This window comes from Saccopteryx bilineata, chromosome 6 (assembly GCF_036850765.1).
Source record: "Saccopteryx bilineata isolate mSacBil1 chromosome 6, mSacBil1_pri_phased_curated, whole genome shotgun sequence".
Lineage (NCBI taxonomy): Eukaryota > Metazoa > Chordata > Mammalia > Chiroptera > Emballonuridae > Saccopteryx > Saccopteryx bilineata.
The window spans coordinates 201,363,024-201,379,614 of record NC_089495.1 but is presented as its reverse complement, the minus strand read 5'-3'; the positions used below and the strand labels follow the sequence as shown (position 1 = coordinate 201,379,614).

Below are 16,591 nucleotides of genomic sequence, written 5' to 3'. Positions count from 1 at the left end.
ATTCACCTTTCTGAGCCAGCTGTGGGCTGCACTTAGAACGTACGGGCATCATCATTGTAACAAGTGCAGCCCAAACAGCAGGAAATCGCCTACAGCAGTCAACAGTCTTGCTGTGTGTCCGGTCCCTGCACTGTTCATTGTCTCGTGATTTTGTACACAGAGGTGAGACACCCTCACAGGTAAAGAAACGGGATTTGTTAAGTCATAGAGTTAATTCCAAGTGGAGCCAGGACATGAATTCAAGTCTGTCCTGCTTGAAGGTCACCCTGAAGTCTACCCAGACCTTATTTGAACTGGTGATGGGCAAGTTCACAGCCTACTGGCATCCAGCTCTCTGGTAGGGTTTGGACTAAGTACTAGAAGTTTCTTTTGCTGAACCAAATTGGCTTCTTCCTGATTTCTCCCGTATACACCTGGATGAAAGATACCAAATCTCCCACAGGTCACCTTCCTTCGGGAATTTGAAGATGAGGCTGCTTGGCTCAAGTTCCCAGGATGAAAGGCCCTGATTTAGATTTAGCGATTGCTTCCCCCAGGTCCTGGTGTCCCCACTTCCCTCTGTCAGCATCCATTACACTGGGCATTCGACCCTGGGGCACGGAGAAGTGCAACATGCTAGAAAGGCTCTTCAGAGTAAGTTCAGTGCTCATTCTACATCTGGGAAACAATATTCATATAAGAAAGGAAGTGATTTGAGTGATTCAACTGCCTCAGGAGAGATGGCCTCTTACAAATTCTTTTCAAAGAACTGAAACCAAAGAGTTGCACTGAGCTTCAAATTGCTGAGCCCTGGGGCGCAAGGGCTCAGAGGGTGAAAGCGGGCGGGTCACGTGCCAGGGCCCCTCGCCTCCGAAGCTGGGTCTGTCTGCGAGCATCTACCTTTCCTCTAACGGTAGCAGTGCAGAAATGGGGTTTTAAATAACGTTTGCAATTACTCCATTGATTGGAGAGAGAAAGGAAGGGGGGAAGGGAGAGAGAGAGAAGCATTAACTAGTTCCACTTAGTCGTTCCATTTAGTTGTGCACTCATTGACTGCTTCTCCTACATGCCCTGACCGGGGGTCGGACCCATGATCCGCGCACCAGGTTGATGCTTTATCCACTAAACCACATGGCCTGAGGGAAAAATATCTTTTAAATGCATTTCTGTTCCCTGGTCTTTACTTTATTTATTTATTTTTAGAGAGGAGAGAGACAGAGAGGGAGAGAGAGGAGAGAGAGACAGAGAGAGAGAAGGGGGGAGGAGCTGGAAGCATCAACTCCCATAGGTGCCTTGACCAGGCAAGCCCAGGGTTTTGAACCGGCGACCTCAGCATTTCCAGGTCGACGCTTTATCCACTGCGCCACCACAGGTCAGGCCAAGTTCCCTGGTCTTGAGTACCAGCTGTTTAGTTGGCAGTGTATTACCAGATCCCCTTTTCATGCCCCTACGTTTTTTTTTTGTTTGTTTGTTTTTTAACATTGATTTTAGAGAGAGGAAGGGAGACAGAAACACCAGTCTGCTCCTGTATTTACTGGCCATTAGGGAGGGAAAGGAGAGAGGTGAGAATCATCAACTTGTATGTAGTTGCAGCACTTTTAGTTGTTCATTGATTGCTTCTCACATGTGCCTTGGTGGGGGGGCTACAGCAGAACCAGTGGCCCCTTGCTCAAGCCAGTGACCTTTGGGCTCAAGGCAGTGATAATGGAGTCATATTAATGATCCCATGCTTAAGCTGGCAACCCCACGCTCAAATTGATGAGCCCGTGCTTAAGCCAGCAACCTTGGGGTTTCGAACCTGGGACCTCAGTGTCCCAGGCTGATGCTCTATCCACTGCACCACCACCAGTCAGGTTATGCCCCTACTTTTGGCACTGGGGCCAGGATGATGCTTCAAGTCCTTGGGTATCAGTGTAAACATGGATCCTGTGTCCAACAGGATTTTGTTTTTGTTTTTTAAAGGTAATTAGGGAAGGCCCTGGCCGGTTGGCTCAGCGGTAGAGCGTCGGCCTGGCGTGCGGGGGACCCGGGTTCGATTCCCGGCCAGGGCACATAGGAGAAGCGCCCATTTGCTTCTCCACCCGCCCCCCTTCCTCTCTGTCTCTCTCTTCCCCTCCCGCAGCCAAGGCTCCATTGGAGCAAAGATGGCCCGGGCGCTGGGGATGGCTCCTTGGCCTCTGCCCCAGGCACTAGAGTGGCTCTGGTCGCGGCAGAGCGACGCCCCAGAGGGGCAGAGCATCGCCCCTGGTGGGCAGAGCATTGTCCCTGGTGGGCGTGCCGGGTGGATCCCGGTCGGGCTCATGCGGGAGTCTGTCTGACTGTTTCTCCCCGTTTCCAGCTTCAGAAAAATACAACAACAAAAAAAAAGGTAGTTAGGGAAGATTGAAGGGGTGTTTAGATTGATGGGCAAGGAAGGCCTCTTCCTTTCCACTGTTTTTGTTTGTTTTTTACACAGTGAGTCAGAGAGAGAGATAGACAGGGACAGACAGGAACGGAGAGAGATGAGAAGCATCAATCATTAGTTTTTCATTGCGCGTTGTGACACCTTGGTTGTTCATTAATTGCTTTCTCATATATGCCTTGACCATGGGCCTTGCTGGCAGACCGAGTAACCCCTTGCTGGAGCCATCGACCTTGGATTCAAGCTGGTGGGCTTTTGCTCAAACCAGATGAGCCCGCGCTCAAGCTGGCGACCTCGGGGTCTCGAACCTGGGTCCTCAGCATCCCAGTCTGACGCTCTATCCACTGCGCCACCGCCTGGTCAGGCTCCATTGTTTTTGAAAGTGGCAATTTCTTGCCCTGGCTGGTTAGCTAAGTCAATTACAGTGTCTCGAAATGACAAGGTTGTGGGTCCAATCCCAGTCAGGGCACAAACAGGAAGCAAGCAGAGACTGCACACCAAGTGGAGCAGCAAATGAACGCTTCCTTCTCTCTATCCCACCTTTTCCTCTCTGTCTCTCTCAAGTCAATCAGTCAGTAACAAAACAAAAGAAAGCGATCATTTCTCCATGGACTTCGCTGGGAAACTTTCCCCTGGCTCAGCCCCATGAATAGGAATCTCTAGGGTGGGAATCAGGACTGGATTTAGAAGACACTCTAGTTTGGAAGCCGATAAGGGAAAGCACTCAGAGGGTAGGGCCCAGGCCTGCTGTGGTGCGCCCGTACCCTCACTGTTGGCCACTGGAGCTTTAGAGATAAAGGTATGGAACTCAGGGGCAATGTAGAAAGAATAATCATCACTGCTCTGTACATATTTTCATTTTATAAATATTTTAAAAATTTATTGATTTTAGAGAGAAGAGAGACAGAAACATCGATTTGTCTCACTCATCCATGCACTCATGGGCTGACTCCTGCCCGTGCCTGGAAGGGGGATCGAACCCACAACCCTGGTGCATCAGGATGCCGCCCCAACCAACTGAGCTACCCGGCCACGGCTAGTCATCACTACCCTCAATGTTACTGGTTCCCAAAGCACTTCTCTGTGATCCATGCCTGCGTCCACATTCTGGCTCTGTCACTTCATGAGCTGCTAGGACCATAGGCAAGTCAGTTTCCCACCCCAAACTTCAGTTTCCTCATCCATAAAATGGGAGTATTCACCTCCTAGGAGGATGAATGGGATAATCCGTTTTACTGGCAGGCATCATGTATCTGGCCTCTCGGCACAGGGCTGAGAGTGAAATGGACCGGTGAAGTTACCTTGCCACGTACCACACAGCTTCTCAGGGGTGGAACTGGTACCAGTTACCCAAGAAGTAGTTCTCCAGCCTCCATATGCATCAAGCTCACCAGGAGAGCTGAAGAAAATGCAGTTCCCAGACCTCATCCTCAGGAAGTCCAGGAATTGACACTTTTCACGAATGCCGCGGGAGAGTCTCGTGCTTTGCTCCTGAGACCCAATCCCTTACAATCAGGACACTGATTGCCGTCCAGAAAACTGCTGGGTTGGGGAAGACAGCGCCTCAGCTTTCAAAGTAACAAGATGAGAGGAAGAGGGCACCACGACGTGGTCTTCCCAAACGATCCGACTTCCTCTTGGCCCCCTAGGAGTCTATGGTGGCCTGAGGTCAAATACAGCAGCCTTCTGAGAGTATCATTTTTATTTTTATTTATTTTTTATTATTTTTTTTTTTTTCTTTTCATTTTTCTGAAGCTGGAAACAGGGAGAGACAGTCAGACAGACTCCCGCATGTGCCCGACCGGGATCCACCCGGCACGCCCACCAGGGGCGACGCTCTGCCCACCAGGGGGCGATGCTCTGCCCATCCTGGGCGTCGCCATGTTGCGACCAGAGCCACTCTAGCGCCTGAGGCAGAGGCCACAGAGCCATCCCCAGCGCCCGGGCCATCTTTGCTCCAATGGAGCCTTGGCTGCGGGAGGGGAAGAGAGAGACAGAGAGGAAAGCGCGGCGGAGGGGTGGAGAAGCAAATGGGCGCTTCTCCTGTGTGCCCTGGCCGGGAATCGAACCCGGGTCCTCTGCACGCCAGGCCAACGCTCCACCGCTGAGCCAACCGGCCAGGGCCTCATTTTTATTTTTTAATATATTGATTTTAGAGAGAGAAAGACAGAAACAACAATCTGTTTCTGCTTGTGCCCTGACCGGGGATCGAACTGGCAACCTTTGCTATCAGGATGACACTCCAACCAATTGAGCCATCCAGCCAGGGCATGAGACTATCATTTTAGTTACACAAGCAATCCACGTTCACTATAGGAAAATTTAAAATAAAAGTCAGGGGAGTTCAGTCTAGTGGTGAAGAGCCTGGCCAGCTTTTGGAGGAAAACAAATGTATGTAAAACATTTAGCAAGCCTGACCGGGCGGTGGCACAGTGGATAGAGCGTCGGACTGGGATGTGGAAGACCCAGGTTCGAGACCCCGAGATCACTAGCTTGAGCGCGGGCTCATCTGGTTTGAGCAAAAGCCCACCAGCGTGAACCCAAAGTCGCTGGCTCCAGCAATGGGTTACTCAATCTGCTGAAGGCCCACGGTCAAGGCACATATGAGAAAGCAATCAATGAACAACTAAGGTGTTGCAATGCGCAATGAAAAACTAATGATTGATGCTTCTCATCTCTCTCCGTTCCTGTCTGTCTGTCCCTGTCTATCCCTCTCTCTGACTCACTCTCTGTCTCTATAAAAAAAAAAAAAAAAAAAAATTTAGCAAACCTGCCACCCACTAAGGTCTTGGTAAGTGCTAGTTAAACATTGATTGTGGGAAGAGAGAAAAGAGGACCAGGATACAAACTCAGACCTCTACTTCTCAACAGCTGCTCTTTCCTTGGCCGAGGGTTTTCCTTCCAGAACTCCTGATTTCTGTGATTCCATCTACGTCTGTCTGGAGCCACAGAGTTACCTCTCTGAGCCCACCTTTCTCTCCAAACCCTGGCAGCTGTGAGTAGTCAGACGCATTCAGCTGGGAGGCAGGCATTCACTGAGCTTTGCTTTACTGAGCTTTTCAGATGGCCGTGTTTTTGTGGGGGGGGGGGGGTGTTTTTTTTTTTTTTTTTAACTTACAAATTGAATGTAAGACCTTCCACCAGCAAAAAAAGATTGCAACTCACTTTACCGTGGTGTTTTGGAGCTGAACCCACAAGATCTCAGGGGTGTGTCTGTATTCACCCCCAAGGCTGAGATCACGTGTTTAACTGGTGCTAAAAATCCCCAACCTGACAAAGGCAAATTTGACCTGATTCCAAATCTGGCTCTCTCACTTCCAAATCTGACTTCATCAAGTTCTTTCCCGAATTAGGCCACCCAGGATATTTATTTTAACCAGATGGATGCACTGGGATTCAGCCAGATTCCCTACTTCCTGAGATAAGGGAAACCTTGGGTGAAAGCAAAACAGGAACAAGGCTCAGTCGGTCCCAGAGACCCCTTCCTAGGCAAGGGTGCTCCGTGGTGGCTCCCCTGCTTGGCTTTTTCTGCTCCTAGAAAACTACACCTATCGACAGAGTAAAAGGAATGGGGGAAATATTTGCAAATTGCATAAGTGATAAGGGATTAATACCTAGACTATATACAAAACCCCTAAAACTCAACAACTACAAAACCTGACAAGACTGAAAAGGGGACAAAAGTCTGGAACAGACATTTCTCCAAAGATAGACAAGTGGGCAACAAGCACGTGAAAAGGTGCTCAACGTCACTCAACAGCGGGGAAATGAAAATCAAAACTGCAGAACTCGCGATCAAAACACCAGAAGACGAGCGGTGGCAAGCATGTGGAGAAACTAGAACTCTGTGCGCTGCCGGTGGGGATTCAAATGGGGCGGCTGCTGAAGGACGTTCCTCAAAAACCTAAAAATAGAACCACCATATGATCCAGCAATTCAACTCCGGGCCTACACCAAAAGAACCGAAAACGGAACACGAACGGGTATCTGTACACCACTGGATTCAGACACACTAGTCGCAACACCCAAAAGGTGGAGGCGCCCAGGCGTCTCTCAGTAGATGAATGCATAAGCAAAATGCGGCATACATAGACAACGGACATGTAACAAACATTTTCAGTCTTATTATTATTCAGCCTTCAAAGGAAGGAAATTCGGACACACGCTACAACATGGACGAACACTGAAGATGTTATGCTAACTGAAATAAGCCAATCAGAAAAGGGCAAGTACTGTGGGAGTCCACTATGATGAGGTACAGTCAAATTCAGAGACAGAAAGAGATTGCTCGTTGCCAGGGGCTGAGGGGTGGGGAGAATGGGGAGTTAATAGTTTAATGGGTAAAGGAGTTTCACCTTTACAAGATGCAAGGTTCTAAAAATGGCTGGTGGGGATGGCTGCCAAACTAGGTGAATATACTTCACTGTGTCATGGAACTATACACTGAAAATGGTGAATTTTGTGACAAGTTTTAAAAAAGAATGAATTCCATTTTATTCCAATTTTCTCCATCTTCAGCGCCCCACTAAATCTCACCTGAATACCCTTTACAGTTTTAGTCTCCCGCTCTGATCCAGTCCTCCAGATAGGAGCCAGAGTGATCTTGCTTAAGATGCAAACCTAAAAAAAGTGAGGTTCCCCTGCTCAAATCCTTTCTGTGGCTTCCTCCTCCACCCCTGGGGAGAAAAACAGATTCCTCAGCATGACCCTCCTGTCTTCCTCCTTGTGGCTTCCTTACCGTCAACCCACAGGGTTCTCTCTCCTGATGCTCTCTCCCCCTGCCTCTGCCTTGCCCTTCCTAATGCCTCCTCTTCCTTCACAACTATCTTGCCTCATTCCCCATTACAAATCTTGACTGTCAGACCCAGCAGGCTGAAAACGTACCTTTTCTGCGTTCAACCACGGGCTAGTCTTCCAACATTCTCTGATAGCGGGGCCAGTTGTCTCCAGCGCTGCATGCAGCCGGGGAGCCTATGAAAGAGGTTTTATACTGATTGTAAGCTTCCAACCTGGAGCGAGCTGCTTAGACTAGGCTTCACCCCCCCCCCCCCATTTGAATGCGGGAGGGAACCGGATTCAGACAAGAGGCAGGGCCAAAAAGAACAAGATCCACGGGAAAGCTAGGATTAAAGATGTACAACCATGTCAGCTGCATGGCCCTCCCACTAGGTTCCGACGGAGTCATGTTTATTACAGTGTGGATCCCCTTTGGGGTCCAGCCCCACTCAACCTACTCAAACAGGGTCTTGGGGGTAGACTGTGGTGGAAACACCGGCTATGGGATTCTAAAACGGCACTTAGGACATTGTGTCGCTCACCTAAGATGGAGAACTACAGGTGAAGGTCGATAGGTATGCATAAGCTGTTCTGACCTTACTGTTATTTTATTTTATTTATTTTTTTTACAGAGACAGGAATGGAGAGATGAGAAGCATCAATCATGTTTTTCATTGCACGTTGCAACACCTTAGTTGTTCATTGATTGCTTTCTCATATGTGCCTTGACCGCGGGCCTTCAGCAGAGGGAGTAACCCCTTGCTCGAGCCAGCGACCTTGGGCTCAAGCTGGTGAGCTTTTGCTCAAACCAGATGAGCCCGCGCTCAAGCTGGAGACCTCCGGGTCTCGAACGTGGGTCTTCCGCATCCCAGCCCTATCCACTGCACCACCGCTGGTCAGGCCTTAAGACTTAAAGCTTAAGGTTAAAAGACAGATTTCGAGGTCAGAAAAACCCAGGGATTAGTGGAGGGATTCCGGGCAAGTTACTTTGTCTCCCGAAAGCCACCGCACAGGAAGGTCTCGACTCACTGCACACTGCACAGTGCGCAGGGCACCGCCCCACACCCCGAGGGTTTATTAACATGCTGGCGACAGGCCCCGCCCCCAGGCTTTCGGATGGAGTCTGAGCGGCAACCTCGCTAACCAAGTCTCCAGGTGACGTGGCCGCTGCTGGTCCAGAAACACACTGTGAACCGCTGACCTAGCCCATCCTGAGGACACAACAGATGAAGACGCAGATACTCGGACACCTGGTCGAGTCTCTTCTCCACCTGAACCCGCGAGGAGTCCTCAGCTGGTGCCAACTTGCCACCCAGCCTTAGAAAATAATTTCCCCTCTTTGGGCCTCAGGGCTCACGTGCCAAAAGGGGGTGCTGGGCAAGCTGTGACACTAAGTTATTACAGAAGAGAGTTAAACATCCTGAACAAGGTCCTACGGAACTTGTAGGGTCAGGGCAGAAAACAAGCAGGGGCTCAACCCCGAGAGGCAGCCTAGGACTCCCGGGAAGCCAAGTTTAGGCTAGAAAGGACGCTTCGGGAAAGGCAGGGTTGCGTTCTGCCCCTGGGGACGAGGGGACGAGATGTGGGGAACTGAGCGACGCTCTGGTCCAACCTCCGCTTTCGCTTCAGACACGGTTCTTCAGTCTTCACAGCGCCCCCTCACGTTCGTGCGGTTCCCTTTCCCCTCCAAGATTGTCCCTTACCTCTCACCCTACCGCGCGCCTGGCGGAAGCTTGCCGTCACTTCCGTCATGCGCAGCACGCTTCCGCTGAAACGACGACTACTTTTTCACTCGGCTGGCTGTGCGGCCGTCGATTGGCTGCGTGGGCACGTCAACGGGAGGACGCACGGCGCTGCGTTGCTCCTCCCTCCACGGCACCTGGTCTCGGCTGAAGGAGCTGAACCGGACTGCTTGGCCAGCGGCGGGAGCCTCATCGCCCCATCGAACCAGCTTGCTAAACCTGTCACTGCCGCCCCGCGCGCGTGACCCGCGACCTCAGACCCCGTCTCCATTTGGCTCGGCCCGCGCGCCCCAGGCCCGGCCCGGGCGGCGCGACGGGAGGATGAGCGGCGGGAGGCGGAAGGAGGAGCCGTCTCAGCCGCACCTGGCCAACGGGGCCCTCAGAGTCTCTGTCTGGAGCAAGGTGCTGCGGAGCGACGCGGCCTGGGAGGACAAGGTGCGGTGGCGTCTGGCGAGGGCGTCGGTTCGGGGAGCCGGCTGTCACTTGGGGTCCGATGGACAAGCCCGAGTCTGACCCTGGTGCGGCGGAGTGTTTGCCGTGGCGGGGCAGGTGACCAGAGGGTGGCCTGAGTGGCCTAACGGCCGAGCCGCCTGGATCGCAGGGGAAAGGAGCGTGCAGAGGGCAGAGGAGGTGTCACTTGCGGGCAGGGCACGTGCTTGAACGAGATTGAGCGGAGTTCGATTTGACCGCCGCCTTTTTCTCCCAGGAGGAGAATAAGTGTCTTATCTTCTCTGAATTAACTGCTTAACATAGTCGTTAGCTCGAAAAGGGAAGGTAACAGACATCTACTGGGTACTTTCTACGGCAGGTGCTGTCCTTACGATGTCTCTTGAGTTTTCAGAACCACCCTGAACCGGGGGACTGGGGTGCATTAACGAGGTAGCACATAGTGGGGCTCAGTAAAGGTCAGCTGCCCGTGCTTTATTGTTGAAGGAGAAAAAGCGAATACCTTAAGTGTGAGAGAGGGGAGACTGAGACCACCTTGCAGGGGTGAGGGTGTGAGAGAGAAGGTGCATATGTAAGGAGTGGTTGGGGTTCCCGGTTTTCTTCCTGGTCACACTCGTTCAGATCTAAGTCTGGGCAGTCACTGCTCCATGATCTGGAAGGGACCGTCACAAACGGCTTGGTTCCAGTTGCCCTGAGAAGAATGTTATATATTGCAGTCTTTTTTATGGGGGGTAGGGGCTGGTGAAGTAGGTCTTCCTACCTGGAGTTCCAGGAATGGGCATAGGAGGCACTTCCGGAAGGTGCCCCAGCCCTACCCATCTCCTGTAAAGCCTTTCTGATCTGCTGTGTCATTTCTTCCCTTCCTTCTGTAAGGACTGGTTTCCGCAATCTAGAGCAGGTGAGAAAGCTGAGGCTTTTGTGTCCTTGTATGTAAAACAGATATGCTGTCACCTGCCTCCGGCACTTCTGTTTCTAATCCTTTTCTCTCCTTTGTACCTTACTCAAAATTCAGGGTGCAGGAAGATGGTGCTGGGTGGGTTGACTGTCTGCCCTTCTGCCTAGGGCTAGTGTCTCGTATTCCCAAGTGAGGTGAGTTATCAATGGCCAGTAGCACAATTACTGTCACAGCTATTTCTTCACAAGCCATTCCATTTTTTGCAGCGTCTCAAAAAAGGTAAATTGTTTTTCTGAAATTTTTATTTAGAGCACAGCCCCTAGAAGTCATCACTCAAGACAAATGTGTTGGTTTTTTTCACCACCTTTTAGTATAACAAGAGGTGGAGATGCGAGAGCCCTATACTATTGCTTTTGTGGGGAAATTCCCTGGCAGATGTGTTTAACAGGAAGCTTTTCTGGATGTGTTTAACAGGAAGCTTTTCTGTTCCTCACCGATTACAGGAGGTTTTCCCTTGGCACCCACTCCGGATAATGCATGCAGTCTCTCTTTCTACAGGATGAATTCTTAGATGTGATCTACTGGTTCCGACAGATCATTGCTGTGGTCCTCGGTGTCATTTGGGGAGTGTTACCATTGAGAGGTTTCTTGGGAATAGCAGGGTAAGTCTTGGGTGTCTTGCATTTTCATGATATTATTTCTTTTTCATCTAGAGATTTTATTTTTCTTTTATGGAAAATGCCATTGCCATGTTGGAAAACTGTATGTGTGTGTGATGTAATGAGTAAAGCAAAAAGCTGGCCTCAGGATAGCACTCCTGAGCTCATCAAGCCCTGGAGCATCTAAGGTCAAGTATGTTACCTTCCTGAAGGATGGGTCAGTCCATTCATTCATTGGTTCCAAGTGCCCTGCAAGAGGCCACCACATGCCTGTGGGTGGCAGGTATCATCTGGTTCTTGCATGAACTTTGTATGCAGTTTGGAAAGCGGAAGAGCTCCTGTCCTTAATAGCCACTACCTTGTGCCCGGCACTCTGCTGGATGTGCTGAATCTTGGCTTTTTCCGAAGTTCTTTCAGGTCCCTACATTATAGAGGTGGTGAAAAGTCAAAGGCTTGGCTTTCCACCTTTTACTGTGCACCTGTGGCCGGTGGAAACAGTTGACAGCAGCCCGATTGTGCTCTGCTTCTTAACCGGCCACGGAAAGTGAGTTCACATGCCCACTGCCCCCTTGATTGAATGAAAAGGATGTGTCGAAGTTGCCTTAAGATAGGAATTGTGAGCAAGCTATGGTGGAAATGGACAGACAGGCCTGTGACCTTTCCTCTTTTCATGTAGGAAATACAAACAGTCATCCTTACCATGGGCAGGAGTTCTTAGGATTAAAAAATTTAAAAACCCATTTGAGAGTCATACTTTTTAATGTTCTTCTCTGTCCCCCAATCCAGGACGTTCATTTCTTTGTCTACACATTTGCTGTGTAGTTCTCGCCCTCGTTTACAATATGGAAATTACACCCATACTTTTTTTTTTTTTTTTGTATTTTTCTGAAGCTGGAAACGGGGAGGCAGTCAGACAGACTCCCGCATGTGCCCAACCGGGATACACCCGGCACGCCCACCAAGGGGCGATGCTCTGCCCCTCCGGGGAGTCGCTCTGTCGCGACCAGAGCCACTCTAGCGCCTGGGGCAGAGGCCAAGGAGCCATCCCCAGCGCCCGGGCCATCTTTGCTCCAATGGAGCTTCGGCTGCGGGAGGGGAAGAGAGAGACAGAGAGGAAGGAGAGGGGGAGGGGTGGAGAAGCAGATGGGCATCTCTCCTGTGTGCCCTGGCCGGGAATTGAACCCAGGACTTCCGCACGCCAGGCCGACGCTCTACCACTGAGCCAACCGGCCAGGGACACCCATACTTAAACATCGGTTTGAGCCTTTCTAGTCCTTTCTGGACCCTTTCCTCTTGACCATCAAAACATTTAAATACCTTTGTTTCCATGACTTAATTTTCTCTTAAGTGTGGACCCTTAGAAGGCAGGGTTTATGCCATCCCGGTCTCCCTGACGTTCTTTCTCTCACCAAGCAGCACTCTAACAGCTCATCTCCCTCAATGAGTCCCCAGTCAGTCTTATTAGTGGAGTCCCAGAGTGACATTTCTAAGTCCCAGCCACTAATTCAGCCTGCCCAAAATGAAACTCTTAGAGGAACATGGCCAGATTGGCCAGGTGGATGTGGTCACAACATAACCAAGCCAAAGACTCCATATTGGGTGAAATCCAAGAAAAACCCTTAGTTCTTCCAAACTCCCTGCGTGTTAGTGAAACCATTGTACTCCCACATCCTCAGCTCTCGCACTGCCCCCCCCCCCCTTCAGCCAGTGTCTTAGTGCTGTCCTCAAACACGATTTGCACTCTTGCACTGACACGCGGTCTAGTTTCAACCACTCTCCCAGCTCCAGTTCCTTCCACAGGAGCAAGCCCTCACTGACTCCCGAGACTTCCTGGAGGAAGCACACCTTCCCTTACCCCACCGTGCTCAGCCTGCCGTGGGGTCTGCCACCCCCCGTTACAGACTGATAGACGTTCCTCGGCATCCTTGAACTGCCCTGCCCGCCCTCCATCCCCCAAGGGGAACCGGTTCTCTTTGCTTTTTCCCATCTCAGTCTTCAGGAGGGATATGACCCGAGACATACATTCCCCCGTTAGATTGGATGTCATGCCTGGAAAGATCAACAACTTGTTCACTTTATAACAGTCACTTTTACATGACGACAGTACCAAGATCTCAGTGGAACAGAGCAATAAATTACTGCGTGCTGCACTCGGATTCTCTCGTCAGTTAAACAACGCACAATGGGGCCAGGAGACCTTCCCGGAGCTGCTTGCAGACCTTTGGTTTCAGTTCCACACTGCTGTTTCTAGCCCCTCGCAGATGGCGAGCTGAGGACAGGAACTGGAATGTTCACTGCAGCGAGTGCAGTTGCAGACGGACAGTGGACATCCAGAAATTGGCTCCCTTTGGGAATGGAATATTATTATAGCACCTGCTTTAGTACCTACCTTGCTTGCTCAACTAGGCCATCAAGCAACAGCTTAACGTGTTTGACCCCTGGCCACCCCTCACCACAGGTGGAGCTGCCTGGAGACTCGTCAGGTACTGGTCCTACTTGGGACCAGTCTGTCTTACTTCAAGGGGGCTTTGAGAATTTAAATACGCTTTTTTATTTTTTAATTGACTTTAGAGAGAGTACAAAGCTTTTATTTATTTTTTGTGAGAAACAGATAAGCACAGACAGGAAGGAGAGAGATGAGAAACATCAATTCTTTGTTGCAGCACCTTAGTTTTTTTTTTTTTTTTTTTTTTTTTTTTTAAACTTTTTTTTTTTTTTTTAATTTTTTTTATTTTATTTATTCATTTTTAGAGAGGAGAGAGACAGAGGAGAGAGAGACAGAGAGAGAGAAGGGGGGAGGAGCTGGAAGCATCAACTCCCATATGTGCCTTGACCAGGCAAGCCCAGGGTTTCGAACCAGCGACCTCAGCATTTCCAGGTTGATGCTTTATCCACTGCGCCACCACAGGTCAGGCTCCTTAGTTGTTCATTGATTGCTTTATCATACGTGCCTTGACCGAGGGGCTACAGCAGACTGAGTGACCCTTTGCTCAAGCCAGTGACCTTGGGCTTCAAACCAGTGACCTTCGGGCTCAAGCCAGTGACCATGGGGTCATGTCTATGATTCCATACTCAAGCCGGATGAGCTCGCGCTCAAGCTGGCGCCCTCGGGGTATCAAACCTGGGTCCTCTGCGTCCCAGTCTGATACTCTATCCACTGCACCACTGCCTGGTCAGGCCAAAGCATTTATTTTTGTTCTACTTATTTCTACATTCATTGGTTGCTTCCCATGTGTCCTGAGCGGGGATCACACCTGCAACTTTGGTGTTTTGGGACAATGCTCTAACTGACTGGGCTGTCCGGCCAGGGCCAATCTGCTTTTTAATTTTTTGCTTTGGCTGGGCAGCTAAATCGACTTGTTCCCTCTTTAAGTATCTAGCTCAGCGAATGGGCTGCTCCATTGAGGGCCTTGGGGTTTTCCTGCTTCCCCGTAATAGAAACAGTTAACTCTGCGACAGTGAGAACAATGGTGGAGCGGGCCAGGGGGTAGGAGTGCCGAGTCCGCCAGGCTTCCAGCTGACCTCCGGTGCTTGTCTTCCCTCACTCCAGATTCTGCCTGATCAACGCAGGAGTTCTGTACCTCTACTTCAGCAACTACCTACAGATAGATGAGGAAGAATATGGTGGCACATGGGAGCTCACGAAAGAAGGGTTTATGACATCTTTTGCCTTGTTCATGGTATGTGTAGCTTATAGTTTTACAGCAAGTATTATGATTTCATGAGTCACTCACAGGGAGCCTGCTGATTGAGTTACATACACTATGTGATTGGAGGACCATTTTTCAAATAGCTCAAGGCCAAAGGGCATATCCACTCTTTTTTTTGTTTGGCAGAGACAGAGAGTCAGAGAGAGGGACAGATAGGGACAGACAGGAAGGGAGAGAGATGAGAAACATCAATTCTTCGTTGTGGCTCCTTAGTTGTTCTTTGATTGCTTTCTCGTATGTGCCTTGACCAGGAGACTACAGCAGACCAAGTAACCCCTTGCTTAAGCCAGTGACCTTGGGTCGCTGGATAAATAAGTAAAATATATATTCATACATAATATTATTTGGCTATAAAAAGGAATGAAATATTGGTAAATGCTATGAGACAGAAGACACAACTTTGAAAATGTCACGTAAATGAAAGAATCCACACAGCCCTGGGCGGGTAGCTCAGTTCATTAGTGTCATCCCGGCATGCCAAGGTTGCGGGTTCATTCCCTGCTCAGGGCTCATACAAGAACCAACCAGTGAATGCATGAATGAGTGGAACAACAAATCGATGTTTCTCTCTCCCTTTCTTTCTCTAAAATCAAAAAACAAAATCAGACAGAAGGCATCCAGACTGGGCCAAGTCACACAGACACAGAGTTAGATTGGTGGTCGCCAGTGGCCATGGGGAGGGGAAATAACTGGTAATGGGAACAGGCTTTCTCTTAAGGATGAAGATGTTCCAGAATCAGTTAATGTGATGTTTACACACCTCTGTGAATGTACTAAAAACCTCTGAATTGTGGGGTTTTTTTAAATGGGCTCAGAAAATAAGAAAACCAGAACGTTAAAAAAAGAAAGAAATCCTCTGTGTTGTATACTTTATAGAATACTATATGTATCTCAAAGTTGTTTTTTGTTTTTAACTTATAGACCCTAGCCAAACCAATCAAATAAACCTCTGGGAGGTGGCACCTGGGCATCTACGTAGATACACTTTCAAAGGTCCCAGGAGATGAGTGGGCAGCTAGTTTGAGAATCTGTGCTTTATTTGATACGGTGCTGACAGGGTGTGATGGCGGCCTGGTTTTCACATTTCCTGCTAATCCTAACACCTGCTAGCAGCACAGTCTCATTTACCTGCATCGTTTCCACACCTGTTAACTCCACTCCCTGGCACTTGGGTTGCTGTCTGGCAGAGTGAGAGGCTCGTCTGGGGTCCCCTTGGGAGCATAGGTGGGTGGTTCTGGGCTCTGTTGGAGACAGCTTGATTCCAGTGACATCGTGTAAGTCCCCAGATTGTGCGTTGGATAGCCCCTGGGCAGCCCACTGCACACATTCTTACCCGCCTGCATTGCCCGGGTGACCATGAACGTTGCTTGTCTCCTCTCTAGGTCATCTGGATCATCTTTTACACTGCCATCCACTATGACTGATGGTGAGCAGTCCCCAGCAGCTCCCTGTCTGGTCCTAAGGACCCTCTTAGTTACAGCACAGAAACATGAGTATAGGGGCACCCCAGCCATGTGGAACCTGGAAGACCCGTGTTTCCTGGACCAAGAATCAGTGTGCTGGGCATCAGTGTTTTCTGCAAAGGTTGTGACCTGAAACTTTTAAAGAACCATCCACCTCTTGGGGAAGCAATTCTGAATTGTCCGTCACCAACCATTTCTTCTTGGATACCATCATGAAACACGTGTTTGCCAGCTGGAGCTGTCATTTAATTTGACGCACCTCTGGATCCAGATGAAACATTAAATTTTAGTCTTCCTCACTTCTCCATCAGGTGTACAGTTTTTAAACTATCAGTGGCACTTCAAGTTTTCTGAAAACAGTATGGCAGTATATGCATGGTCATAGCACAGTACAAGCAATATCTAGTCACCGTTTCCTTTGCAGAATGTTTTCAGATACTTGAATAAATCAGATCTTTATTTGACCACCTGTTGACGGTACCTGCTAAAGCCTTCCCCCTACCGCTGGCCTGGCCGGGG

General features: G+C 49.7%; 1 protein-coding gene and 1 long non-coding RNA gene across 4 annotated transcripts; one reads left to right on the top strand and one right to left on the bottom strand.

Annotated features, from left to right (window-relative positions):
- Window positions 1–6,140: 6,140 nt before the first annotated feature.
- Window positions 6,141–7,353, bottom strand: LOC136307651 (uncharacterized). Of its 2 annotated transcripts, none has more exons than XR_010725976.1 (3): window positions 7,265–7,353; window positions 6,917–7,056; window positions 6,141–6,284 (listed from the first exon to the last, which is right to left on the bottom strand). It is a non-coding gene; the product is annotated as an uncharacterized lncRNA (long non-coding RNA). The 2 variants fall into 2 exon arrangements; XR_010725975.1 differs by having other exon boundaries at window positions 6,917–7,000; window positions 7,265–7,350.
- A 1,638-nt stretch (window positions 7,354–8,991) lies between these two features.
- RAB5IF (RAB5 interacting factor) lies at window positions 8,992–16,536 on the top strand. Of its 2 annotated transcripts, XM_066234207.1 has the most exons (4): window positions 9,005–9,333; window positions 10,799–10,902; window positions 14,450–14,579; window positions 15,992–16,169. In XM_066234207.1, the coding sequence occupies exons 1-4, from the start codon at window positions 9,220–9,222 to the stop codon at window positions 16,031–16,033; spliced, it is 390 nt and encodes a 129-aa protein (XP_066090304.1). In that variant the 5' UTR covers window positions 9,005–9,219; the 3' UTR covers window positions 16,034–16,169. The 2 variants fall into 2 exon arrangements, with proteins under 2 accessions (XP_066090305.1, XP_066090304.1); XM_066234208.1 differs by lacking the exon at window positions 14,450–14,579 and having other exon boundaries at window positions 8,992–9,333; window positions 15,992–16,536.
- The last annotated feature ends 55 nt before the right edge of the window (window positions 16,537–16,591 follow it).